Source organism: Ictalurus furcatus, chromosome 10 (genome assembly GCF_023375685.1).
Source record: "Ictalurus furcatus strain D&B chromosome 10, Billie_1.0, whole genome shotgun sequence".
Taxonomy (NCBI): Eukaryota; Metazoa; Chordata; class Actinopteri; order Siluriformes; family Ictaluridae; genus Ictalurus; species Ictalurus furcatus.
The window spans coordinates 20,013,896-20,041,300 of record NC_071264.1 but is presented as its reverse complement, the minus strand read 5'-3'; the positions used below and the strand labels follow the sequence as shown (position 1 = coordinate 20,041,300).

At 39.6% G+C, this 27,405-nt stretch overlaps 1 protein-coding gene across 1 annotated transcript in view; it reads left to right on the top strand.

The window, feature by feature from the left end:
• Nucleotides 1-18,796, top strand: part of LOC128613312 (zinc finger protein 850-like) — a 30,466-nt gene extending 11,670 nt beyond the window's left edge. Inside the window, exons 8-14 of the mRNA XM_053633977.1 lie at nt 1,981-2,707; nt 10,039-10,103; nt 12,294-12,398; nt 12,703-12,974; nt 13,062-13,129; nt 13,276-13,466; nt 15,653-18,796. Of these exons, the coding sequence (XP_053489952.1) occupies nt 1,981-2,707; nt 10,039-10,103; nt 12,294-12,398; nt 12,703-12,974; nt 13,062-13,129; nt 13,276-13,466; nt 15,653-17,508 (3,284 nt within the window). The 3' untranslated portion in view covers nt 17,509-18,796. The remainder of the gene's footprint in view (nt 1-1,980; nt 2,708-10,038; nt 10,104-12,293; nt 12,399-12,702; nt 12,975-13,061; nt 13,130-13,275; nt 13,467-15,652) is intronic.
• Nucleotides 18,797-27,405: the final 8,609 nt, after the last annotated feature.

Here is a 27,405-nt window from a genome sequence, read left to right as displayed (position 1 = left end):
TTTGTATTTTGTTGGCCATTTAACTTTCCATTAACCGTTTTCTAGCCTCACTTTGGAGGACCGTAGGTAGTTTTATCTAGCTTTACCACTAATCGCATAAACAGTGACTAACTAAACCTTAGCGGCAGCATTCTAATATTTTGAGATTCTGGATTTTTCATTTCCATGAGCTGTAAGCCGTAATCATCAAGATTAAAAGAAAAAAAAGGCCTGAAATATTTTGCTTTATGTTTAATGAATCTAGAATATATGAAAGTTCCACTTTTTAAATTAAATTACAGGAAGTAAAAAAAACTTTTCCACGATATTCAGATTTTTTGAGATGCACCTGTACAAACCTAAGCCATAAAGAATCTAATTTATTAGTCATCTCTTAAAATCGGAAAAGATCATTAATCATGAAGAGGATTTATAGGGTTTATTTAAATGTTGCCATGTGTGCGCAACTGAGTTGGCCTGTTCATTACTTTGTCCCCCCCTGAGTTAGGTAGTTACTGTTATTTTGAGTGTCTTTGGCTAATATCAATTTCACCAACACTACCTGTTTATACTGTCCAGAGAAACACTCCTTGATTAATGTAACTCCGTTGGGACCGAGCTCAGTTTTCATTCTCTGGTAATTTCTACAAATTTCCAGTTTCAGTCATGTGCTGGAGGATAAAATGATTCAGTTTCAACATTCATCATTCAGGATAAGAACATGTGTGCCTAGAAGTCAAGTTTGATCATTTATTTTCTGAACATTAATCACTCAGACCTAGACTTGTGAATCAGGGAAAGAGTTTTGGATGCTGAATCTGATAATATATTCTTAGGCCAAATTGTGAACTCTTCAGCAGTGTGGCAACTGCTCCCAGACAGGTTTCAACACTATATCCAAACAATCTCATCATCGTTTTGTAGGCCTTGTCATTGTAGCTTCCACTCAATAATTATGCCCAGTACAGAAATCAAGTCGGGTGTGTCCTCCAGACATGGATAGCTGTGAAATTTGGACAGCCAGATCAATGAAGACTACGTACAGTAATAGTCTGATCAGTGAATTCCTTGTTGCTACTGGCTCCTTTACCACCATTGCTTGTCTTGAAGTACACTGTGGGATCTTGTCTTCATTGTTAAATCTTTAACAATTTTTCTTGGTCTTAGAAATAAAGAGGAGGTTTGATATTGACGAATGGTTTGAAAATGCTCATTTAAAACATTTAGGTACATAGTGCTATGAGAGGAGTCTGTTTTATATTTCTGGAGATGTGTCTCCATGTTGAGATCTTCTCATTTCTTTGGAGATCTGTTTCGTAACACCATCTGAAACAAGCTGGTTCTGGACAACCTGTTTTCATTCCCTGCTATTGCTAACTTGACTGGGTTATGTTGATTTTTCCTTTCAGGCCACTCAGGTGCTTGTTCAGTCCCTTGCCATCTTCACACTAGGCTTTTGTAACTTACTTTTTGGCATGTCTGCCTCTGCGTCCCATCTAACCCCTTCAACTGATCCAGAATGCAGCTGCACAACTTGTTTTTAAGCTCTCCAAGATCTCCCACATTTCTCCTGTAGCTGCTCACATCAGACTTAATGCACTAATATAATTATAGCATTTATAACAATAAACATGGTCACAAAGCAGCTTTACATAAATTCAGAGGTAGATCCTTACCCAAACAGGAACCTGTCACCCTTGACTCTGTAGCTCTAAGATTTGCTACACCCCATTTCTGTTGGGATTTAATTCACCAATGTGAATTAACAACAGGAATAACTGGGCTCGTCAGTTAAAATGGGGCATTTCTCATTGGGTTGTGTATGAAACCTCACATGCCAATCCATTATATGAGATCGAGATATATATCTCTAATAATATGCGTCTTCACTCCACTTAGAGCATTGCTGTGTTGTGCCACTTTCTGAGTGTTTTGTTGAGGGGTAACTATTTTGTTGAATTTCACATTAGATTTTTAACATTGTTTTCTTTTTTACTCCAGAAATGCATATTGAAACAAACCAGTGGATTAACACACAAGAAAAGCCGCATCAGTGCTTACAGTGTGGTAAGAGATTTACTGAGAGAGGTACTCTCGACAAACACTACCGTATCCACACCGGGGAGAAACCGTATCACTGCTCCGAGTGTGGAAGGAGTTTTACACAGCAGAGCACTCTCCAACGACATCAGCGCATTCACACTGGAGAGAAACCGTATCTATGCTCGCACTGCGGAGACAAATTTTCAAACCAGAGTAATCTCCAACGACACCAACGTGTTCACACTGGAGAGAAACCGTATCACTGCTCACTGTGTGGGAAGAATTTTACACAACGGAGTACTCTCCAACGACACCAGCGCATTCACACTGGAGAGAAACCGTATCAGTGTCCCCACTGTGGGGAGAGATTTACTCACCAGAGTCTCCTCCAGTCACACCAACGCCTTCACACTGGAGAAAAGCCGTATCACTGTCCATTGTGTGGGAAGAGTTTTACTGAGAGAGGTGCTCTTAAGAAACACCAACGCATTCACACAGGAGAGAAGCCATATCACTGTCCAGAGTGTGGGAAGAATTTTACTGAGAAAAGTGCTCTTAAGAAACACCAGCGCATTCACACAGGGGAGAAACCATATTACTGCTCACAGTGTGGACGGAGCTTCACTTTCTCAAGTTCTTTTAGTACACACAAGTGTACCAACACAGAGTTGTCAGCTTGCAACATGTAGATTTTTTTCAAATTAAAACATAAGTCATGTGAAAAAAGAAGTACACCTGATGGAAATGTTTTTTTTTTTTTTTTGACATGTTCAGACAAGCAAACATTTGATCCTCTTTGAAACAGTGCCTATTAATAAAGGTCTTACACTCAAATCAAATGACAAATAAAATCGACAATTTGTAGTGATTTTCACTATTTAAATTAACAAAAAAAAACAGATCAGTCACATGGAAAAAGTAAGTACACCCCTGCATTTATCACACCTTCAAATTCATATAATTAGAATCAGGTGTTGAAGATTGGGTGCCAGTGATTAGAACCTGCTTAGGGAGTACAGGTGAAACCCATCTTATTTATACATCTCTCATATCTAGTGTCTGGTGTTCCCTTTGTTATTGAGGTGAGTGGGGTCATCATGCCAAGATCTAAAGAGTTCTATAATGCCTTCAGAAAAAAGGTTGTGGATGCCTAGGAGTCTGGCAAGGGATTTAAGAAGATCTCCAAATTATTTGAAATACATCATTCCACTTTAAGAAAAATAATCTACAAATGGTGCAGATTTCAAAACACTGCCAATTTGTCCCAGACTTGCTGTCCCAGCAAATTCAGCCCAAGAGCAGACCGTCTGATCCAAAAAGAAGTCTGAAGAAGTTTATGACCACTGTTTCAAAGATGATCAAATGTTTGCTGGTCCAAATATGTCAAAAAAAGCCAACAATTTCCATGGTGTGTACGATTTTTTCACATGACTGTATATTTTTGGCTTAAAGTGTTTTGTGCAATTTACATTACTATTTCCCACTCCTTCCTCACACTACCCTGGTTGTCCTTTTCCCTATGGTGTACTGCACTATTACGGAAAATGTAAGAGGCCACTATGAGAAATGTGAAGTTGTATGTGTGAAGCTCTAACAGACAGATGTTGTTGACATATCAGTAGGAGAAGTTCATAAATGACTTGTGTTGCAAAGCATCAAAGTATGAACTCCACCTACTAATCAATGAGGCAGGAAGAAATTCCAGCTTTGTCCTTTCACTGAGAGTGTTTCTTAACTAAATCAAGTGTGGTTAAAAAACAGCTACAAGTGCATCTTTTTATTATGTAAGTTATGGATGTTTGTTACAATGGATGTTTTGTGTATTTTATTTTGTATGTTTGTGTAACGTCCTTTGATTCGTCTGTTATTGTAACCTGTCTTTACAGTATATCCTTTAACCACATTGTACATGGAACATTCTTGCATGGACTGAGTAAAAGAGATGTATTTTAACTCAGAATCTTTTTTTATGTTTTCTCTGACTGGTGCCACACGGTCTAACTGGCAAACTGAGGTACATTTTCATGGTCGTTTGAGAGAGAACTGTTGATAATTATTGATAAAGTAAAGCTACATTTCACCCCACCTAACTGCTAGAAACCTGAGTGAGTTTTAAGTATATGGGCAATCTGGAGGCAGATGTGGCTTAACTGAAATTGTTGATTCTAAAACTGAGGCCACGCTGTGCAGAAGCCAATGTCCGTCATCTATGTCTGTCACTTCCTTATAATCCACTGACTGGATGCTATGTCTGGGAGGTTTTTCCACGGTCATAATCACCCAGGAGTTGAACCATCATGGTTAACTCCAGCCTCAGTAACAACGAGTCTGGATCAGCATATGACCGGACCCATGATTAGCACAGTCTGCCTTGCTTCAGAAATGAGTCTGGATCAGCGTCTAACACAGGACTGGCTCGTATGAGGTCCCCACCAAGAAACAGGCCATTGGGGACATGTCTATCCTCCTTGCACACATTATGGTGCTTGGTCTTAGTGTAAACCTAACAAAAGGGGTCTGTTTGGCTGGAAGGCAGTATGGTGCTGCATGGACACTGGATGCAGGATGGTGAATTGAAGTGGGTCCCTGTCTTTTTGTTAGTGATCACTTAAGTAAAAAGTGTGAGAGGACTCCATGCCATGGTGATAAGCTCACTTTGCATGTGTTGGTGGCCATATGACCCTGGGGTGACCTTGTGGTTAAACCTGTGAATTCTCTCAAAGGTCATATTACCAAATTTTGTAAATGAGTGGATTGACTTTGCAGCATTTCATGAGTGTGAACCTGCAGATTGTTCTTAGTTGTGTCCAGTGCATGACCTACTGAATAGTGGCCGTCTGCTACTTAGAGCAACTGTTCATCTTTCATGAAGGAAAGAAATGAGGGCCTCCCTTGTTTAAGCAGAGACTGGCCCACTGGGTGGTGGACGTCATCATGACATTGTATACAGTAGATGGGCTGGACACCCGCCCCCTACCATGACATGCCACTCTGAAAGGAGCATTTCCTCCTTGTGGACGTTAGTTGAAGGAATTTCTTCTCTTTACAATGGTCTGAGTTCCTGCTGATCTCCAAGCACCTTTCCACTTAATTAAAGGTGTGTCAATTACTCATGACATGACATGGGTGATCCAGCTGCTTCTCACTGTCCCTAGTGGTCAGGAGGGATGAAATAGAAAGCTTGTGTCATTTCTGTGAATGCTAGAGAGGTACCTTACGTTCCAAGACTTTCGTTCATCTTTGGAACACAAATCGAAGACATTTTTAATGAAACCTGGGCGATTTCTCTCCGTCCATTTACAGTCCAGTACCCAAAATCAGAGATCTATGCGGAAGTGAAGAAATTTTGTGAATAAAGACTTCATTTTATTTATTTTTGTGCACACAAAGCTTTCGTATCGCTACATAAAATTGGGATTAAACTACTGGAGTCACATGGATTACTTTTTACGATGTCTTTATGAACTTTTTGGAGCTATAAAGTTTTGGTTACTGGACTGTAAATGGAGGGACATAAATCTCCAAAGTTTCATTAAAAAATGTCTTCATTTGTGTTCCGAAGATGAACAAAAGTCTTATGGGTTTGGACCGACATGAGGGTGAGCAACTGAGGACAGAATTTCCATTTTTGGGTGAACTCTCCCTTTAAACACTATTGCATTATTCAGAGGGCAGTGACGTCGACTGACAAGTCACGTGACCGTGTCGTTCGTAATACTGCATACTACACTGAATAGTATATACTCAATATATAATGTACAAGTCTATACTGTTTCTAACGGACTGATGGCTCCACGGTCTTCCAGCAGGGGGCAGTGCGCGCGCCCAGTCGGCCATCCTCCATACAGTGAGAGAAAGAGAAGAAGACGAGCAACTGGTTTCCTGATTTGAACATCTCGGGTCTGTGAGCGAGTTGATCATCTCTACATCAGAATATCTGTGACAGGGATTTACAGTCCCAGTTTGGGTTGAAGAGAAAAGCTGGCTGTGTGGATTTGAGGAGCTTTATCACCGTTCTGTTTTAAAGCCTGAGGTAAGTTACACTAACTCTGCTATCTGAGCTGCTCGGCTGTCTCACACTGGTTTATAATTCCTGTTTAAGTGCACTACATAGGGTATGAAATAATACCGGATGCACACTATATAGTGAACTAAGCTACATAAAGCTGTTTAGGATTAAGCCTTAACGAAATGTTATTGAAGGTTTATTTGCTCAGTATAATTTGATTTACAGCGCTGCAAAAAACAACTAAATATATATATTAAGGTTAGTAAAACAGTATATGAATAATAAGTAGGGTTGTTCCGATCGGTATCAGCCGATAATCACATTTTATATTTTATGGGTGCTTCTCAATACTCTCATTAATGCTTCCTCATTTCCTCGCTCCTCCGCCCCCCAGCCCGTGATCCGGAAATCGATCGAAGTCAGCCATCTTGAAGGACATATCAATTCTCTAATTGCACCAAGAGGAACTGGGAGTGAGTAAGAGTGTGGAAACACACAGGTGTATCCTGTGAGGAAGTGTTTATTGTCGACAACCCCCCCCCCCCCCCCAAACATCTGTCACAATCTCAAACAAAAAGTCCTTTAATGATGTGATGGAAATTTGTGTGAAAAAAGTATTGCATTGAAATAAGTATTGTAATTAATTGATCCTTACATGTTTGAAGCTGCATTGATTCATCGAGGAATGACCCAGACATTTCAAATAGTATCAGTGCATTTTGCTTTATTAAGAATGTTGTTATTAACCAAACTCCTGAGCACAGTCATCATTAATTGACGTCGCTTTGGAGTGGCATTTGAGAGCGCGAGGATATTCCATTCGACCTGTTTCGATTCCTCTCACCTTGTATCCCCCTTGTATCCTAAGGGGCTGGAGCTACGATGCAAGGAAAGGAAGCAAGTCAAATGTATTTATAAAGCACATTTAAAGACAAAAGCTGTTGATCCAAAGTGCTGTACAAAACATTACAATTCATCACGTTAAATAAAATTATAACACAAAGAAGAAAAATAAGTTTTAAGAGAAGATTTAAAATAGCTAAAGATGGAGTTGGACCTCATGTGAAAAAGGAGATTGTTCCAAAGTTTGGGACCAAGCACAGAAAAGGCTCGAGCACCCTTTCTTAGTACGACAACAGGGGACAGATAAAAGAAGTTGATTACATGACCTCAATGCTTTAGTAGGAGAGTAAAGGTGAAGAAGGTCAATGATGTATTGTGGAGCAGAACCAGAAAGAGCTTTGTATACATAAATTCGAATTTTAAAATCAATTCTAAACTTGACGGGAAGTCAGGGAAGAGATGCCAGCGTAGGGGAAATATGATCCCCCCCCTCCTTTTTTGTTCCCTGTTAAAAAAGGATGAAGCACCTTATGACTCGACCGGTAGTCTGTAAATTTGACCAGTCTCATGAACCGATCACAATTTGATGATGTCATCACGTGTTTTCCGTCAAACTTTAGCGCTGCAGTCATGTGATCACCAGTGTGTAGTTGTTGCACGCCATTTGCCACATATTTTGGAAGACCTATTAAAATGTGCATTGTAAAATGAATGTTGTGCTTATTTATGTGATTCTCAATTAAAACAACAATCTACAACATTACTGTAAGTAATATAACCAAGGCAACATCTGTGGTATTACTTTTATCCGGGGGGAAAAAAAAGGTTAACAGTGACGGTCAACAGAGAGCTTACATATCACTTATATAAAGCTTGAGCGATCGGGACCGGTATCAGCTGCAAAAATCCTGATCTGAGCATTCCTAAAAATAAGAAAGCAAAAAGAAAAAAATAGAATAAACATCAAATAGTACCGCAGATATATTGAGAATATCCAGTTTAGTAGACATGAATATTTCTAGTCATGATATGGTTGTTAATTTGCCACGTCTGAACATGTATCTGTTTAAAGGAGATGATGATATTATTATTATTATTATTATTATTATTATTATTATTATTATTAACAGTTGTTGTTATGGACACACAAGAAAAATAAATAGTTCACATGATGACTGAGATGTTCAATGAACAAACAGAAGACAGCAACAGAAAGTTTAAGTAATGAATTTTATAATACGTATATATTTAATTTGGGGCTCAAAAGCTATTCCGTAGTTTGTTTGTTTTTTACCCTAAACATTAAATATTGTCTTTGCAACAAATAATCAGATGGTGGTCCTGAATTGAACTGAGATAGTCAGAGAACTGAGATGCACAGTGCCATTGTTTTAAATAATGCTGATAAATTCAGGAACAGGAAAAGATTGCAAACATGGTTTGCTGCTAGGATCACAAACTTCATTAATCAACTGAGCTTTTCACTCCTAGAACAGTTAGAAGTTTCACAAAGGAATGCTCTAGGCTGAAACACTGAGCTGATTATCATTAGAGCTTTTTTGTGTGTTTAATATTTCTGATAATTATTATTTGTATTGTGTCTCTTAAACACAAACGCATGCACAGGAAGAAAGTTTAATTGCAGTGGACAAATGATACTTGACTATGCCACATTAAAGGTTCTCCACTATCACACCCCTATAGACATTTTGTAATGGACTCTGCAGAGGCTGAACTGTGGTCTGTAAAAGAATCTCCACACACTCCTGCTGTGCCACATTTACAGGTAACAATGATTTTTTTAATTTAATTTTTTTTTTATAACTGTCTATTTTTTACTTTTAAAGCTTTAAAACTGAATATCTGTAAGTTTTAGCTAGGGCTGTGACGGTGGCCATGACAACCGCACCACCGCGGTGGTAGTTTGCCACTGCGGTGGTGTCACACCCCATGCCACGTTAATGTTTCTGCTTGAGTGAGCACTATGACAAGTACAATGTTTTGTATACAAGTGTAATAATAAAAACAGTTGCAATATTAATTTGTATTTATGGCCTACCACATAGTGGGAGATTTTATGTTAATACACAGATTACATATTCATTGCCTGTTAGTTTGGCACGGGTTTGAGCGCTGCAAAATCTGGTCAAGCGAATTCTGCAATTTCACTTCGGGTTCTGCAGCTGCGATGGATCTCGTTGGGAAACCAAATGTTACATCGGTGATCTGGGAACATTTTGGATTCGTGCCTAACGAGAGAGGTGTACCAGTACATTTGGATGAAGCCATATGTCGGCTTTGTGGGGGGAAAAAAACTGTTAAACGGGCAAACAATATAAATCTCAGGAGCCCTCTCCAGGCATGTCACCCAGCTGCGTTTGATATTTTATTTAATATTTAGATTTCTAACATATTATTTAGGTTACCGTCCTACTGGTATTTTTTTCAAGTTTAATAGGCTTGTGGTATATTACACTTGTAAAATAAATAAAGTATTCCTCAGAGAAATGTGCGGCCATGTTTCATCTCTTTATTATCCACTTCTTCTCCTCCTCTCCTTCTCCGTCTCTCAATCTCTGTGTGTGTGTGTGTGTGTGTGTGTGTGTGTGTGTGTGTGTGTGTGTATTGAGTTGTTTCACTGACGGAAGTGCTAAAATAAACGCGCACATTTAGTTACAAAACAGATGTCTGAGCCACATATAATTTTTTTATATTTAGGTTTTTATTTAATTTAAGCCTATAAAATTATTATTTATTATTATTATTATTATATTATATTATATTATATTATATTATATAGTGATATAAATTTCACTTTGGTTTAGTCATTAACCACTACGATGGTAAAAAGCTACCACTTTCACAGCCATAATTAGAGCACAATAATGTCTTAAAACAAAAGCACAGGACTTTCAGACCCGAGGACTGATGACCATTGAGTTATAAATGAGTTACAAATGTAACTTTTCTGCTGCTAAATGTAACAAACTGAGCTCCTCTTTCACCACCTCAGTCTGATACAGCAACTCTAACACTGCTGCTGACCAAATCCCTTTACCAATCTCACACTCTCTTTTTCCAACATTTGTGAATAACAACACTTACATACACATCTCCACCAGGGATAACGTCTTTCCCCTCACCTGAGCGTCCCACTCTTTTAGGGAGACAACCTGGGACTTGGAGGTGCTGATTTTCATCCCAGCAGCTTCACACTCCGCAGTGAAAAGTTTGATTGTGTGTCAATCTGGTTGGTATAGTGCCAAAAGAATAAAAAATAAAAAACAGCATTGCCTCCTGAGTTCATCAAAGTGGTCTTTCCATTGCGCAACAATATCCCCAACACTCTGGAGCACTTGCTCAACAGACCTTGTTTATGGGATTGCTTTCTCCTTCTGAGATGCCAAAGAGTCTTTGAAGCCACCTTTGAAGCCATATTGCAATTGAAACCACCGATGCTTGAGATTTTCCCACTCCAACTGCTTTTGCTGCAGCCTTTCTGCCTCTCTTATACCTCTTGACTGAATCAGCAGAGCATGATCTTCTGTGAACATGGAAGGCCTTACCACTGGCGTCTGCCTTTAAGATTGAAAACTTGAACATAATCTGTTCCGACTTGGTGTCCCCAGCATTTACAGTTGCGGCATTTTGGAGACGTCTTTATCCAGAACAACTTGCAGAACTGCTTTGTAGTTTCTATCAGAAAGATACCATCAATCTAGGTAGCTACTAGGGACGTCACGAGAACTGATACTTCGGTACCAAGTCGGTACCAACACTGTGACTGTACTTGTTTTTCTGCAGTAGCAATAGTACCGTTTGTAACGAAAGTACCGGGGTTGCAATTCTTCCGGACCTGATGGGGGCAGCAAATACACGCAAGTGTTTTAGTCGGTCCACAAGTGGTGAAGAAGAAGAGGAACGCCTACAAGCACATGGGAAAAACTACAGAAGTTTAGCTTAGCTTAACAAGTTTAGCTCCGCCCCAACTTGTTGAGAGGAAAGCTAGTATCGGTTTCTGGTGTGCAACCGATGCTATCGTTTACTTCAAACAGAGCGAGGAAACACCTGGAATTTGGTGAAGCACCTGAAAGACAGTCCTATATTATGTTTGTTTGAGGCAGCTGGCATTGTAGCCGTGAAACCAGCTAACGTTATGCTCCATGTAATGTTTGCGATAGCCAGTTATTTGTTAATGACGCTAACGCATTGCAGTGTTATAAACTACCTCTGAGTGGGCCTCCATACATCACCATTCAGCCCGTGTCCTGTCTGCTAAATGTAGCCTAATGTCACTAATAATTATTCAAATGTTCATGCTTTTAATAAATCGTTTTGGCCTGCCATCATATCAGTGAATTTAAACTAATGCTTGCATTCAGAGTATAAGGTGTGTGTGTGTGCGCGCGTTTAGGAGTGCACCTCCGGAGACTCACTGTCAGACAGTGTTTGATAACTAAAATACCCTCTCCCCCGCTTTCCCCCTCTCTCTCCCCCTCTCCCTCTCTTTGCCAGTATCAGCCAGAGGAGGATGTCCTCCAGGACTGTTTTTTTTAAAATTATTTTTTATTTTATTTTATTTTTATACCACACCGTGATATCGACTTTGGTATCGAGTATCGTGTACTTTTGGTGGTATCGGTACCGCCTACTAGATTTTTGGTATCGTGACATCCCTAGTAGCTACTGTAGATCAGGGACTAAGAGTACCATCAGTCTAAAACCCTGTTTGGGAGGTTGGTACAGTATGAAAAGAAAACACAAGACAAGTACAAGAGCAATCTAGTTTTTTATAAGTTGACAATCCAATAACAGTCCATTAACATTTCACTACTTGAGTTTCCAATCTGGGAGGCTGTTCCTCCCAATCTCACCAAGTATCTGTATGAGTACTGATGTTCCCCAACCTGGGACTACTGAGCATCCCCATATTTTGTGGGATTCCCAGAGTAGGAGAGAGACCACCCCTGTACTGGACCCTGTACTGGGTGTAGTTACTATTTCAGGCTATTTTATATGCTGTTCATCCTGCTGCAAGGTGGAAGTGTTTTCCATAGCTATTGTAACTAGCTTAGGCATAATAGATGTATGAACTTAAAACTAGATTCGGTATACAGATTATATATTGTTTTTCTTTGCTAACTAAAGTATTTTTGCTCTTTGATCATTAGCATTCTGAAGATGTACATACAGATACTTGTACCACTGGTGGAGGGAGATGCACTATGGAAAACATCACCCCCCTCCATATGCAGAATGTAATGTTTCTGAAGAAACCTATAAAAGAGGAAGAGTCTGGAGATGAAGACTACATCTGTAAGACCATGCACTGCAGTCCAATCTGGGCTAAACACCACTTTCCAACCCCCCCCCCCCCCCCCCCCCCATTATTTTTGTGTTTTATATTTTACATTTTTAGATGGAGGTTCATCTGTGAGCTGCATCACCCCTTTTGTGCAGCAGGATGGAGAATTTCAGATGAAGCCTTTAAAAAAGGAGGAAGCTGAAGATGACGACTACCTCTGTAAGACAATATGGCATCTAAGAGTCTAACTAAGAATTTTGTACGTTGTGTTTTTACTCCTAAGTTGCACAGTTACTGAGTCAGTAGAGCAATAAACTCTAAAAATGTGATGTTTTGCACTACTGCAAGCCACTCTGGAAAGCCTAGCATAGTAACTCCATAGTAAGTTAGAAATGTTACTGGATTCAGTGTGAGTGATTTGTACTTATCCATTATCAAGCCACACACTTTTGCACCTTTTTTGAGTGAAGGTTTTATTAGCTTGGACATAATGCCTTTCCTTTGTTGCCTGCTCTCATAACAGACTGTGAGGAATGTAAATCCTTCTTTATCAACAAGTGTGAGGTTCACGGCCCAGCTCTCTTTATCCCTGATACCTCTGTTCCCCTGGGAGTCCCTGACCGAGCCAGGCAAACACTTCCACCTGGTCTAGTGGTTCAGGAGTCCAGTATTCCTGATGCAGGCCTGGGAGTGTTTAATATGGGAGAGGCTGTTCCAGTTGGTGCACACTTTGGTCCTTATCAGGGAGACTTGGTAGACTGTGAGGAAGCTATGAATAGTGGCTACTCCTGGGTGGTTAGTCATTTTCTTAATTATTCATTTATTAGAAATTTGTTATTGTCATTAAGTCTTTAATTGTCATCTACATAAACATTTTTGCAGATATACAACGGCAGACAGTCTGAGAGATGCATAGATGCCAGCAGTGAGATGCGTGCTAACTGGTTGAGGTGAGGAAACCTGCTGGGTCTTGGACCTTTCTTTAGAGTTCTTTATTTGGACTCTTCCCCTGCTGATAATGGAACTTTTCCTCTTGCTTTCTCTCTTTGTGTCCTTTATTTCTCTCTTTTTTTATATTTCTTTGTCCTTCTCTCAGGTATGTGAATTGCGCTCGAAACAATGAAGAGTGCAATCTTGTGGCATTCCAGTATCGAGGGGAGATTCTGTACCGTTGCTGTCGACACATTGAACCAGGACAGGAGCTCTTGGTGTGGTACGCAGAGGAGTACACAAAACATCTCGACATTACATTCGAACAAATCTGGAGGAAAAAGTGCTCTACAGATGGTAATGTCCAAAAATTGTCATTTCATTATGCTTGTTTGGTCTTAAAATTTATTTCTGGATATAAAGCTGAAATGAATTATGCCATGTAAGTATTTCCATATCCTCACGGACTTGATTCAGCACATCAGCCAAATAGTAATCACTTTATTAGCTGAGTGAGGAGTGTGAGAACTAAACAGTGCATGGTGCAAAAGGTACTTGAGTCCTGTGGATACTCCTCAAAACCCTACAAACAGGTTAAGATTTTACAAAACAGTTTTACAGTGACTTGTAGCATAGCCAGTCTCATCTCATACCGATGACAACCTCTTTCCTGTTCCTGCTGTGATTTCGATTTTTCACTTGCAGCCCGAGTATTCTATTTGCAAGCTCCAAAATTGACCCTATCAAAGGTGTTATACCTGAGGTAGCTGCTAATCTCTAGGGGCTTCGAGACAGCCATGACATTGTCTTGGTAAAAAAGCTAAATCAAAAAATAAACTACCTCATGTGTCTTAGTTAGTAATAATTGCCACATGTAATCTTACCTTGTGGAGTTGTAGTTTGTTTTTTCATGTGTCCTTACATTTCTAGGAGCCTAAAATTGGCTCACTGGTTAAGGCTACTGATTAGAAGATTAAAATCAACACCACTGCCAAGCTGCCATTGTTGGGCCATTGATCAAGGCCCATAACCTCCTACCTTTTGGTTGTAAGTTACTTTGCACCAAAGTGTCAGCAGTGGCATTGAAGAAATAGTCACATAATGTCATAACCTTAAAGGTATCATCAGACGTTCCTGATGTTACTGTATACAGAGAGTCTGGTGATCAGTAATTAAGGTTTCTCTATGATGACAGTGACCTGAGGTTCACCCTGGTGTTATGTTAAGAACTTTATGGATGGGTGCCCTTTATCAGCCGGAGGTGGTATTCCTTCCTCAAGCTCTAGTTTTCAAGTACCAGTTGTCTCTTAACAGTGAGCACTGGCAACTTATTTTCTTTGACTTACTAGACCTAGTTCTGTTATTTGGCTTGTCTCATGTGCAAACAGATCAGCAGATACATCAATCATGAAGGCCACATGAGGTCAGACACCTCTCTTTGCTTTGCCTGGTAGTTCCTCCAATGGCCCATTATGCAGTTAGTCTCACTGAGAGTGACTTTCTTAGAGGGATGGTGGGATTGGGCAGCAGATGGCCGCATTCAGAAATTTGGTAAAATTTTGCTAAGGTGATGGTGGACCTTTTTGCTAGTCAGCTCCTTGCCAATTGTGATCCTCTCTAGCAGGAGGATGCACAGGCCCACATGGACCTCATCAACTACTGTATGCCTTCTGTATTTCTGCCTCAAGCGCTGATTCTGCCCATGTCACACAGAATTCAATATGTCCTTAATATTGCTGGTCAGCTCTTGGTTTCCGCAGCTACTATGGTAGCAGTCTGAACACCCTGGCTGATTAATTTCCAAGCAGATCTCCTGTCCCAAATGAACACAAAGCTTTTGGCACCCCAGCCAGGTCACCTGTGCTTGTGGGTTCAGTGCTTGGATGAAAGTGTGGCGTGAGTATTGCGATCTTGTAGTTGAGGAAACACTCATGAATACAAGAGCTAGATCTGGTGCACTGCCAGATTATCAAAATACTTTTATTCAGGGACTGCAAGTCCCCATCTACACTAAAGGTGTATGTGGAACCTCACAGCACCACGAATCACTGTGCTCTTTCTTTGGGGTAGTATATATAAATATATGTAATGAAATCTAATGTTATTTACAGATGTAACTGTGATAACTACTAAGCATCCTTGTCAGTCAGAACCATTGATGACCTGGTAAGAACTTGCCCACAAATGTCCACAAAATGATACATATATAACAGCAAGATTCGTTGCATGCTCATTCAAGCCATACGTCACTTTGTGACTTTGCAGATGATTCTCACATTTGTGGGGTTCATAGTAGCACTGTTTCCAGATTTGCAAATTACTCCGAATCTGCAAGATGCTTTTCATGTGAGAAGGGTGTTTATATTACTGCCTGTGTCACACTATATTATTTTCTTGGCATAAAATCTTAGTGTGTGCTCACCTCCCACCTCTGGTCACCTAGCACACACACAGCTATAATTACTTTATGTGTAGGTTTGGTTTTTATTACATTCAAGGTTGCTATTTTGTCTATCTCTATAAGCTTCCTTTTTCTGTTCTAGAAACGAACAATGCTTTGTGTCCACTCTCCCATACGTCTAAAATTGACCTTCACAAAGACATCAAGAGATGCCATAATGAGGAGTATGTGGGAACGCTGAACTCAGAAGAGATTACTTGGAATACTTTGAAATCAGGAAGCTCCAGGAGTCAGAAAACTGAATCTGATACCTTCCATACCAACATCTCTCATAGCCAAATGCAAAAAGGATTTCCATTCGTACACGAGAAAAGCCGTACAGGAGAAAAGCCGTATCAGTGCCTACATTGTGGGAAGAGATTTAATCGAGAAAGTACTCTACAAACACACCAACGTATTCACACAGGAGAGAAACCGTTTCACTGCTCGCAGTGTGGAAAGCGTTTTACTGAACAATGTCATTTCCAAACTCACCAACGCATTCACACAGGAGAGAAGCCGTATCTCTGCTCCCAGTGTGGGAAGAGCTTTACCCATCAACGTAGTCTCCAAAGACACTGCCGTATTCACACAAGAGAGAAACCATATTTCTGTTTACAGTGTGGGAAGAGTTTTAAACTACAGCTAGATCTTGAACTGCACAGGTCCGTTCACATGGGAGAGAAACCGTATCACTGCTCAGAATGTGGGAAGAATTTTACTCACCAGTGTAATCTCCAAACGCATCAGCGCATTCACACCGGAGAGAAGCCATATCACTGCTCACTGTGTGGAAAGAGTTTTACACAACTAAGTCATTTCCAAATTCACCAGCGCATTCATACGGGAGAAAAGCCGTTTCAGTGCTTACAATGTGGGAAGAGATTTAATCGAGAAAGTACTCTCCAAACACACCAACGTATTCACACAGGAGAGAAACCATTTCACTGCTCGCAGTGTGGAAAGAGTTTTACACAACTAGGTCATTTCCAAATACACCAGCGCATTCATACAGGGGAAAAGCCGTATCAGTGCTTACAATGTGGGAAGAGATTTAATCGAGAAAGTACTCTCCAAACACACCAACATATTCACACAGGAGAGAAACCGTTTCACTGCTCACAGTGTGGAAAGAGTTTCACTGAACAATGTAATTTCCAAAGTCACCAACGCATTCACACAGGAGAGAAGCCGTATCTCTGCTCCCAGTGTGGGAAGAGTTTTGCCCAACATAGTACTCTCCAAAGACATCAACGCATTCATACAGGAGAGAAGCCATATAACTGCTCCCAGTGTGGGAAGAGCTTTACCCATCAAAGTAGTCTCCAGCGACACAGCCGTATTCACACAGGAGAGAAACCATATTTCTGTTTACAGTGTGGGAAGAGTTTTACACTACAGCAGGATCTTGAACTGCACCAGTCCGTTCACATGGGAGAGAAACCGTATCACTGCTCAGAATGTGGGAAGAAGTTCACTCACCAGTGTAATCTCCAAACGCATCAGCGCATTCACACCGGAGAGAAGCCGTATCACTGCTCACTGTGTGGAAAGAGTTTTACGCAACAAGGTGCTCTCCAGCGACACCAACGCATCCACACAGGAGAGAAACCATATCAGTGCTTCTGGTGTGAAGAGAGATTTGCTAACTCTGGCAATCTTCGACGTCATCAGCTAATCCACACAGGAGAAAAACGTTATCGCTGTCTACAGTGTGATAAGGGTTTTATTGAAAGAAGTGATCTTGAGAAACACAAACGTGTCCACACAGGAGAGAAGCCGTATCACTGCTCGGAGTGTGGCAAGTGTTTTTCTGAGAATGGTGCGCTTAAGAAACACCAGCGCATTCACACTGGAGAGAAACCGTATTCCTGCTTGAAGTGTGGACGGAGCTTTACTTTCACAAGCTCTTTCAGAACACACAAGTGCACGAACACAGACAAGTTGTTGTTGGGTTGACAGGATTGGTGTAAACATTTTATTTTTTTAATTTATTTTTTTAATATTTATATTTTTAGCATTTTGCAGACACCCTTATATAGGGTGAGTTACAAAAGTGCTTTGTAGTGTCCACTAAAAGGTATCCTGATGCTAGTACAAGTAGGTCAAAGTCTAAAAATACAATAAAGCTAGAATCCTCTTGGAGAGGAGTTAGTACAACGAGTTGGTTTAGCAACAACAGTGCACAAAAAAAAGTCAGTCTTGGTGAAAAAGTAGGTCTTTAGTCTTTGATTGAAGACAGAAAGCTGTTCAGACTGCCAGGGGAAGTTCATTCACCACCTGGGTGCAGGTTTGATGAGGGTTTGATGCATGTCTTCCTTGTGCCTTGGGGGATGGTGGGTCCAGTGGAGCAGTGCTAGAGGCTGGAAGGGAGAAGTTTCTTCAGGTAGCTGCTGTCCATTGTTTTCCATCAGCATTGCAGTGATGTGAAAACCCATGCAGATGAAACTCGCAGAGAGAGCGAGTATAGAAAACATGACATCGCCAAGAGAGCGAGTATAGAGGACATGACATCGCCAAGATAACGAGTATAGAGGGAGAACAGAAGAGGACCCTGCACTTCACCTTGAGGGACACCATCTCCTCCATGTTACCTGATATGACCGTTCCTCCAGGTAGGACGCAAACCAATGGCATTCTGTGCAACAAATTCCAAGTCTCTTGAGAATGGACATTAGAGGCTTGTGACTGTGTCATAGGCTGCTGACAGGTTAAAGGGCATAAGACTGATTACTGTTTGACTGACCTATTGGCATAAAACCTCTCAGTAACAGCCATAAGGGCAGCTTCTGTGATGAAATAATGATGAAAAATATATTGGGTGTATGCGAGGGAAGAAATTTTCCCTCCTTCCCCTATTCCTACACTGCATAATCCCTCTTCCTTTCCTAGTTCCTTAACATATTTTTCATAGTTTTTCCTGAAATCCCAACCCCAGTCCTTCCTCCCACTACCTTTATGCTCTTCCTTACAATGTATTGCCTTACTACAAAAAGATGATTTTGCAAGTTTGAATCTCAGGTTGACTGACTGATCTGCCTTTTTTGTATTAAATTAACTTGAAATTAACTTGACATTCTGAAAGTACTATTTAATTTTAGGCACACTATCATCTGACTAGCATCCTTATATTTGTGAGGCTCAGACTTGTATTGTTTATGAGAGATAAACAATAATGATGATTATTGTAATGATGAATAATGATAATAAAGATGATCAAATGTTTGATTGTCCAAATATGTAAAAAAAAAAAAAAAAAAAAAGTCACCAATTTCCATGGGGTGTACTTATTTTTTCCCATGACTGTATGAATCTAACACGTATTTATAGTAAAGTTATACAAATTGACTACAAAAGATTTAGAAGTGAATAGTTTTTTGAGATTTACAATTATATTGTGAATCACTTTCACAAAGCAGCCCCCAAATGTAGTCTCCCTTCATGTTCTCACTATATTGTCATTGGTAGCGCGTTCAAAGTCCAGTGTATCCTTTTGGAAGCGCTCACCTTTCTACTCTGATTACGCTCCCATGCTCTCCTTGAATTTATCAAAATGAGCATTAAGTATATGAACTTTGAGAGACACCCTGTAGCCCATTGTGTCATAGTTCTCCACCAGAGTCTCAACCATCTCCACATAGTTTTTGGCTTTGTGATTGCCCAGGAAGCCCCAATGCACTGCAACAAAACAGTTCCAAGCTTCTTTCTCCTTCCTTGTTATCTTCTTGGGGAATTCCTTGCACTCAAGGGTCTTCTTAATCTGTGTTCCGACAAAGACACCGACTTTGATTTTTGCATCAGACAACTTAGGAAAGAAGTCTTGAAGGTACTTGAAGGCTGCTGACTCCTTATCTAGTGCTGTGACAAATTCTTTCATAAGGCCCAGTATGATGTGCAGTGGTGGCATCAGCACCTTCGGAGGTCCACCAGTGGCTCCCACTTAATGATGTTCCTTGGTAGTGGTCCTAGGTGTTCCTGCTGTTCCAAAGACAAAGGTAGCAGGGAAACTTGGTAAAACCACCTTTGAGATTCATCAGGAATGCCAACATTTTGAAACCTCCCAGCCATCATACTTCAATCAATGTCTTGACACTTTTGTAATCCCTGAGGAATGCAGAATGAGCCATGGGAAGAGACTGGTACTTGTTCCCTTTATGGAGCTGCATGACTTTGAGGCTCCTGGATGAGATATCTGTGATGATGTCACTCGTTCGGGCTACAGGTGATTCCCAGTGCCTTGAACAGACTGGCTACATTGTGGCAGGAAAAAATACATTAAAATTAGCTAAATTCACCTGTTTTCTCAATGAAAAGAGGTAAAATTCAAAATACCAATGTCCTGGTCACATAAACAAAGTTTGAGGGACTTAATATTAGAAAATGACCTTAGAAACACTTACTACCCAGGAACAAACTTGTGTTACAATGTGTTATCAGAAATACTGAGGAGAATCATCATCTGATAGTCAAACAAAGTCCTCTGTTTGCAGATATATTTAACACATCTGTGGATTACTGCACTGTTCCAGTCTGTTTCGAGTTAATGTGTTAATTCTGGGTTACTCAAAATTTAGCAATCACTCCCATGACCCTCTGCAGTCTACAAAATGATTGGATCAGTGGATGACCCAATAAAAGCGAGGCTAAACTTTGACTGTCAGCATCTTGACAGCCTGGGAATCCTGTTAATAGGACCAGCGATCCAGAGGTCCTGGGCAATTAACATACCTAATTTAATCCACTCTACTACATTTGCTGGTAACTCCTAGAATTTCGAACAACAGTGAAACATGTGTATTTGGGACACCCTAACCCCTCAGCACAGGTGTACCTCAGGGCTTTGTGCTCTCTCGTGTGTTTCTTTCTGTCCACAAACAACTACAACTTCAATGTTCTCTCTGTCAAAAGCAATGGCGGATTCCTCCTCAAGATTGAAAACCATTTCAAAATTGACATGGTAGAGAAACGTATCCCACAAATCCATTTCAACGCTTTTGGGTTAATGGCAGATTTTAAGTTCATTTTTGTAGTTTTCCGCAAATGATCAATGTAGAGAAAAATCCATCATGCGGACATTTATGGGTTCTTGAGACCTTTTTGTTCCCCATGAGCGACAAGGCATGCATACCAACATTGACATTTTTGACTGACTGAGTAGAAATGCCATCATTTTGAATATGTCAATTTTGATGCATGGCCTGTATCGCCACCTATACTCTGATAATGCCCATGCTTTCTGAGAAGTGTAAGTCTAGTCTATAATTTCAGTGTGCCACAGTAGAACAAAATTGACCAAGCTTCATGGTTCTGGAGAAATAGACTTAATATTTCTTTTAGCATTAGCTGTGGCCAAATCAGCCACAGAATGTCTGCCTGACAGTCAGTTTTTTCTTTCAAAGTGTACTTTGGCTTGATCCAAGACAAACAGCACCATCTAGCGGACGATAAAGATATTGTTGAACATAATATAACACATTATCAAGGATAACGTGACAGTTAGCGATAAATTATTATTCCTTTAAATGTCATTGTTTTTGGAGATATGAGGTTGCCATCGCACATAACATACTGTAGTGTCCTATTTGTGTGTGGCAAAGTTCAAGTCCATAGGTTATATAATGTTCCAATGAATTATGGACATAAGAAATATGTGCAACAGTTGTTAATTCAGCAATATGTAAACAGTTCAGCCAGTTTGATTCCTTATTGCTTATCACCCAATGACTTTTTTGTTCCCCATGAGAAATAAGGCTTGCATACCAATTTTCATACATTTTGGACATATGGGGCAGAGGGAAATTCATGTAGTATTTGGGCATGGCCTGTAGCGCCACCTATGGGCTCATGTGAGCCATTTGTGGTGTGGGTGTTACTCGTGGCCTGTAGTATCAATATGCCAAATTTAAAAACTTTTTACCATTCATATCTTGAGTTATTGGGCACTATTGAGAGATAAAGAGAATAATAATAATAATAATAAGAAGAATTCTAACAATAACAATTGGTTTCCTCCTAATGGAGGAATCCTAATAACTTTTATTCAACAGCATCTGGCATTCTGGTGCTGCAACAATAGACAGATTCTAAATTAACAAGATGATTGTAGACAAAATAAAACCTCCACCCACACTTTCCACACATCCTTTTAATGAAATTATTGAAAGGTCATGTCATGCTGTCTTGTCTTTAAGTGAGATGAAAGCATGAATTTCTGATCAGTAAAACTCAGATGATGTTCTTCTTGTAACAGCTAAACCAGTCAGTCCAATCTAAAATCTTACATATCTCTCCTTTTTTTTTTTTTTTTTTTGCTGTTGCTTTGTTCAGAAGCTCCTTTTCTGAACATCTGCATGAGTAGTTGTCTGGCTGTAGTCTCTTTCTAGTTCCCTCTTAGACCTATTTGAATCCAGGGTAAGGATGCATACAAGGAACTATCACTGCAGAAGCATTCCATCCTCAACATCACACGACGGTGTATGGTAGACAGTTTGCTGCTCTGATGAAGACTTTGAGCTGAATTGCCAGAAGTGTGGAGCAGGTCTGCATGAATTTTTTTTTTTTTTTTTTTTTTTTTTTTTAAAAGGACAAACAAAAAACTAAACCCTTTCCCAAACCCTGTGCACTTCCTTTTAAAGTGCAACATCATGACTATTACTCATTTTGAACAGCCGAGACTCAGTGATTATTAAAATCACAAATCTTCAGGATTCTATTTATATTAATTATAATAGGAATAAACATAGCAGGTAAAGTGTTTGTGTGTGCGTGAGAGAGAGAGAGAGAGAGAGCGTGTTGGGTCATAAGTCTTTTATTTGTGGCTAACCAGAGAGTGTCTCACTTCCTGAGTCAGATTTATGACCAAAAAAAATCTGCTCTGAAATAAATTCCTTTATAAAGCCCAAAACAGGATCATTGCTGATCCTCTGGAAGACATCTCACCCTGCAGTGGAAAAAAACCTGTCTGAAACATCAGGTTAAAGTGAATGATGCCAAAAAGCTTCGTTAGAAACAATCATGCAAGAATTTTTTGAATATGAACACATCGTTTTTAATATTTCGTTGAATAAATCAGTGTAAAATACTGAAATACCAGATTCAGAAATTTCCACATTAGAGACGAATTGAAAGCTTCAGCCTGATTTAAATTGATGGCATATTTCAGCTCTGAATCACATCCAAACAGAAGTCAATCAAGCTGTTTAGCATCAAATAGAACAATAGCACATTCAATAAAATGAGGATAAAACTTAGTGAAATAATTATATAAATTATGAACACATTTATGTGTTCAGTTTGACAGCTTCTAACAGCATTTATTCTGTTGGTCAGAAATACAAGCAAACTCCATAAACCAAATGAACAGCAAATCAACACACTTGAGCAGGGACGAGAACACAACACTACTTGTTTATCTTCTCTTTTTTGAACGTGAATGCGTTTACACTAGCCTTAAATTTGTGTGTGTGTAAAAGTGGAAGAGACGTGATTTCTTACTGTGTGTTGTTTATGTGCTGAAACCAAGACTAAATCATGTGACTGTGTCTCAGTCTGCCACACTACACATACACCGTGAGGAACGGATGAGTGGAGGAATGTCAGCAAGATCATTTCAGGAGATTTGATTTAATACTCAAAAGTTCAGTGAGGTGGAGGAAAACTTTTACACACACACACACACACAGCTGACAGACTGGCTTCAGTTCACATGAGGAATTGGGGAAGTGAACACACCCACTGTAGCGGAGTGAGTTATGATGTGAACTCTGTGTGTGTGGGAGATCACATGATCTTCAGATCAACTATTAATGATCACAATGAAACAGGAAGTGCTACAGGAAGACATTTCTGAGCTCATATTGCATAAATTTGTATAACTGCACTGTGAGTGTGGAAAGTGTGTGTGTGTGAGCGAGAGATTAATGAACAACAGATGGAGTTTTATTTTAGCAGGAATTGTGCAATATATTTCATTATTCATTTTTCATTCTGCACTGTGCTGAGCGGTTTCTCTTCCAGCATCTATAAAGTGTGTAAAATATCCAATATGTGTGTTGTGGTCCAATCAGAGGACCGATCCCAAGCTAGGTAGTCTGTATAGACCGCAGTTACACACTTACACTCCACTGTCTGTCCACTCTGAGCACCTTATTTAGGCCACATTGAATGTCAGCATCATGTGACCAACAATCCCAGAATTCTATTCATCGCACCTGAGTGAAGATAAAAGTCTCTACAAACATAACAGAGCAGCAAATGTAAGTGAACTAGTCGAGGAGTCATTTATTAATGTAAATGAGTCAGTGGAGGAGTCATTTACAGTACAGATGTAAGTGAATCAGTCCAGGAGTCATTTATTAATCTAAGTGAGCCAAGGAGTCATTCAAATGTAAATGAATTCATTGACTCAGTGGTTGATTAGCAAGTGATAGTGATCAGCACTGGGTGATATGACAAAATGTTACATTGAAATATAAAATTACATGTTTAAAAACATTTAAATAAATCAAAATAATTTTTATTTAAACATTTAATTGAAAAAATAAATAAAAGTTGAATATTTTGAGTGTCATCAGGTTTCAGCGTTGTGATAAAGTAATGAAAGATCAATAAATGTCACCTCTGCAGCACTAAAGTGTGATGTGAAGATGCTGAACATGATGTCTAGAACAGATCTGTTTAGGTTAAAATGCTGCTTAGTGTTGACGATTAAATCAGCTGATCCCAAATCAGAATGAAACACAGCTCCTGTGTACTGCAGTGGAATGGCGGTTTGGGACACAGCCAAGCAGAAACTGGAACATACTCACTTCGATATCATTTTTTAATGTATTTTGGCATTTTGAATGATTTAAAATTTGCATGGCTGGAAAACCCACACTTATGAGGACAGATGTGCTGAAGTGTTTTGTGAGTGACGATTTAATAAATTGGATGAAGTCACAGTTTGCGGTCTATTCTGCCAAAATCAGGCTCAGTCAGCCGTCTCGGCTCTTCCTTCAGAGTTTGAGATTAGCGCTGCTGTTCACCGAGTTGGTATTCTAAATCTGGAAAAGAAAACTTTACACCTGGTTGAATTTCAGGATGATCCGCATAAACATGCAGGTGGAATTCATCCAAGAAAAATGTAAAATGATGATTGTTTCATGTTGTATCGCTTAAAGCACCCGAGGAGCTCCGAGTCCCATTTATCCACTTCTTTTACAAGTGAGAATAACATCTGTCTCTGACACACATCTGACAAATCAAACCTCGTCCACTCTATTACATCATAACAGTTATCATGGATGACAGACAGACAGACCACCACTGAAATGACCTTTGACCTTGAGTTTATGTAATATGACCGTAAGCCAATTTTACTTTGACAATTTATGTCAAAAGGGATTTTTAAAATTTTAAATTTACAGTCTAAAGTGTTTCCGGTGTGTTTGGCTGGGATTTCATTCCACTATAAATCTCTCTCTCTCTCTCTCTCTCTCTCTCACACACACACACACACACACACACGCACACACACATATGTTCACTGTGTAGAGTGTTTCCTTCATGCATGAGGTAAAGAGTATTTCATTTAATAAAGATGAAATTAGCTATGCAGGGAAGAAAAAAGGAAAGCTGGAGTAAGGGAAAAGAGAGAAGTTGAAGAAAAGAAATGAAACAGGACAGAGAGAAGAAATTTAAAAAAATGTAGAAAAAACAGAAAGTGATTGAAGAAAGGTTGGAGCGAGTAAAATGAGAAAGAGAAAGAAGAAAATGAATATGATGATGGAGGAGTGTGAGGAATATCAGCAAAACCACACACTGTAATAAAGTCATGCGTGTGTGAAGTGTGTGTTGCTTGCAGGGTCGGTATTTGTCTCGTCGTCAGTGTTTCTGAGGCATGTCTGCGTGTGAGTTTTTGAGACAATGGTGTATTTGTGTGTGGGTTCTAGCTCCACTCCCTCAGGGTTCTGCGTGCTGACAGAACACTGGACAGCTTTTTGTTCCAGCACTGAATCAGAGGAAGACGCTGGACTTCCCCTCTTTTTCTTTTCCTGTTTCTCCTCCAGCATTCTGCCTCGCCTCGAGTCTTTTACTAACACAGTCAGTGTTTTGCTGGATTAATCAGGAATACTCATCTTGATGAGTTTATTTATTTTTAGCCAGTTCTTGATATTAGCTGTCATACAAACACTCGCTCCACACAACCTACTCTGATTTTTTCTTCATTTTAGCGGTTGCTAAATGTGATTTCAGTGTAATGTTAGCGAGTCCCTCAAGGATTTAGCAATTGTGCGCAAAGATCGCGCAAAATCAAAATCAAGCAATCGCCGCAACATCCTAAGGACCTTGCAATTTTTCAAAAATAACCACAGATTTTTGGGCCAAGACATCATTAATGTACATTCAGCCAAAGCTCTTCGATTCACATGCGTTGAACATGAGTACAGCTAAAGGTCTCATTTACCAACAAACATCACAGTAGAAGACTGTGCAAAAAAAGCACAAAAAAACATTTTAAGAATCTGCAACAAAATCAAGCATTTTTGGCCGCAACAATCATTAAAAAAAAATCTGCAAAATTCTGTATAGACTGATTAGCATTTTCTCAGTAATCTATCAACATTTGAGGGAAATGAAGGTTCCTGAAGGTTCGCGCTCATTTCCACGCTTATTAAACGATCTGTATAAAAGAGTTTACAGCTCTGTGCTAGCTCACTAAATCATTAGCCAACAGTACAAAAACTTTAGTAACTTCTTTTCTGCTCACTCGGTTTATCTTCCCCTGTAAGTGACTGTGAGTGAGAAAGGATGTCGCTGCATCAATGTTGTTTTTCCACCGTACGACTCGGGTTTAACGTCTTATGGAAAATCTCTTTCATGAATCATCTTCTAGGGGTAGCGCTGTTGTTTGCATTTGCATTTCTTTGCAGAATTTCACTATAAACATGAACAGTTAGTTTAATTATTAGCAATTAACATAAAATCAAACCTTACTATACATGAACTAAATCAATTAGAAAAAAACACCACCACTTCTCATTTTGTGAAATATTATCTTTATTTTTTGTTTTTCTTAATGCTACCCAATTCAACTCAACTCAGTTTATTTATATAGCACGTATAAAAACAACAGCTTTGACCAAAGTGCTTCACAACCAGAAAATCAAAGAACAGTAAAACACACACACACACACACTCACACACATCAACAGCACTACAAACTCCAACAGAAACTACATATACAAAATGCAATGTCAAAAAACACATCTCAAATACTCAGGGTTCCCCAATTCAAATGCCAAATGATAAAACTGTCTTCAGCGGAGACTTAAAACTCTCCACTGATGTGGCCAAGCGAATATAAAGGGGGAGATCGTTCCATAATTTAGGAGCAAGTACAGAGAATGCCCGACCACCCTGACTTTTGCTTAGACTGAGGTACAGCCAACAACATTTCATTTGTAGACCTCAAAGGCCTTGACGAACTATAAAGGCTTAGTAGATCTGTGAGATAATATGGAGCCAAGGTATGTACTGCTTTAAGTAATAAAATAAGTAATAAAATCTTAAAAATCAATCCTGAATTGAACCGGCAGCCAGAGAAGAGATGATCACACAGGAGTAACATGCTCCATCTTGTTTTTGCCAGTCACTAGCCTGGCTGCAGCATTCAGCACACGCTGTAGTCGGGACAGTTTCTGCTTACAGAGTCCTGCATAAAGAGAGTCTAAGTCCAATCTAAGATGTAATAAAAGCATGAATAATTATCTCTAAATTTTTAAAACTAAGAAAATGTTTTAGCCTGGAAATCATCCGAAGCTGATGGAAGCTACCTTTACCAACAGAATTGATCTGTTTATCAAAGGTTTGACT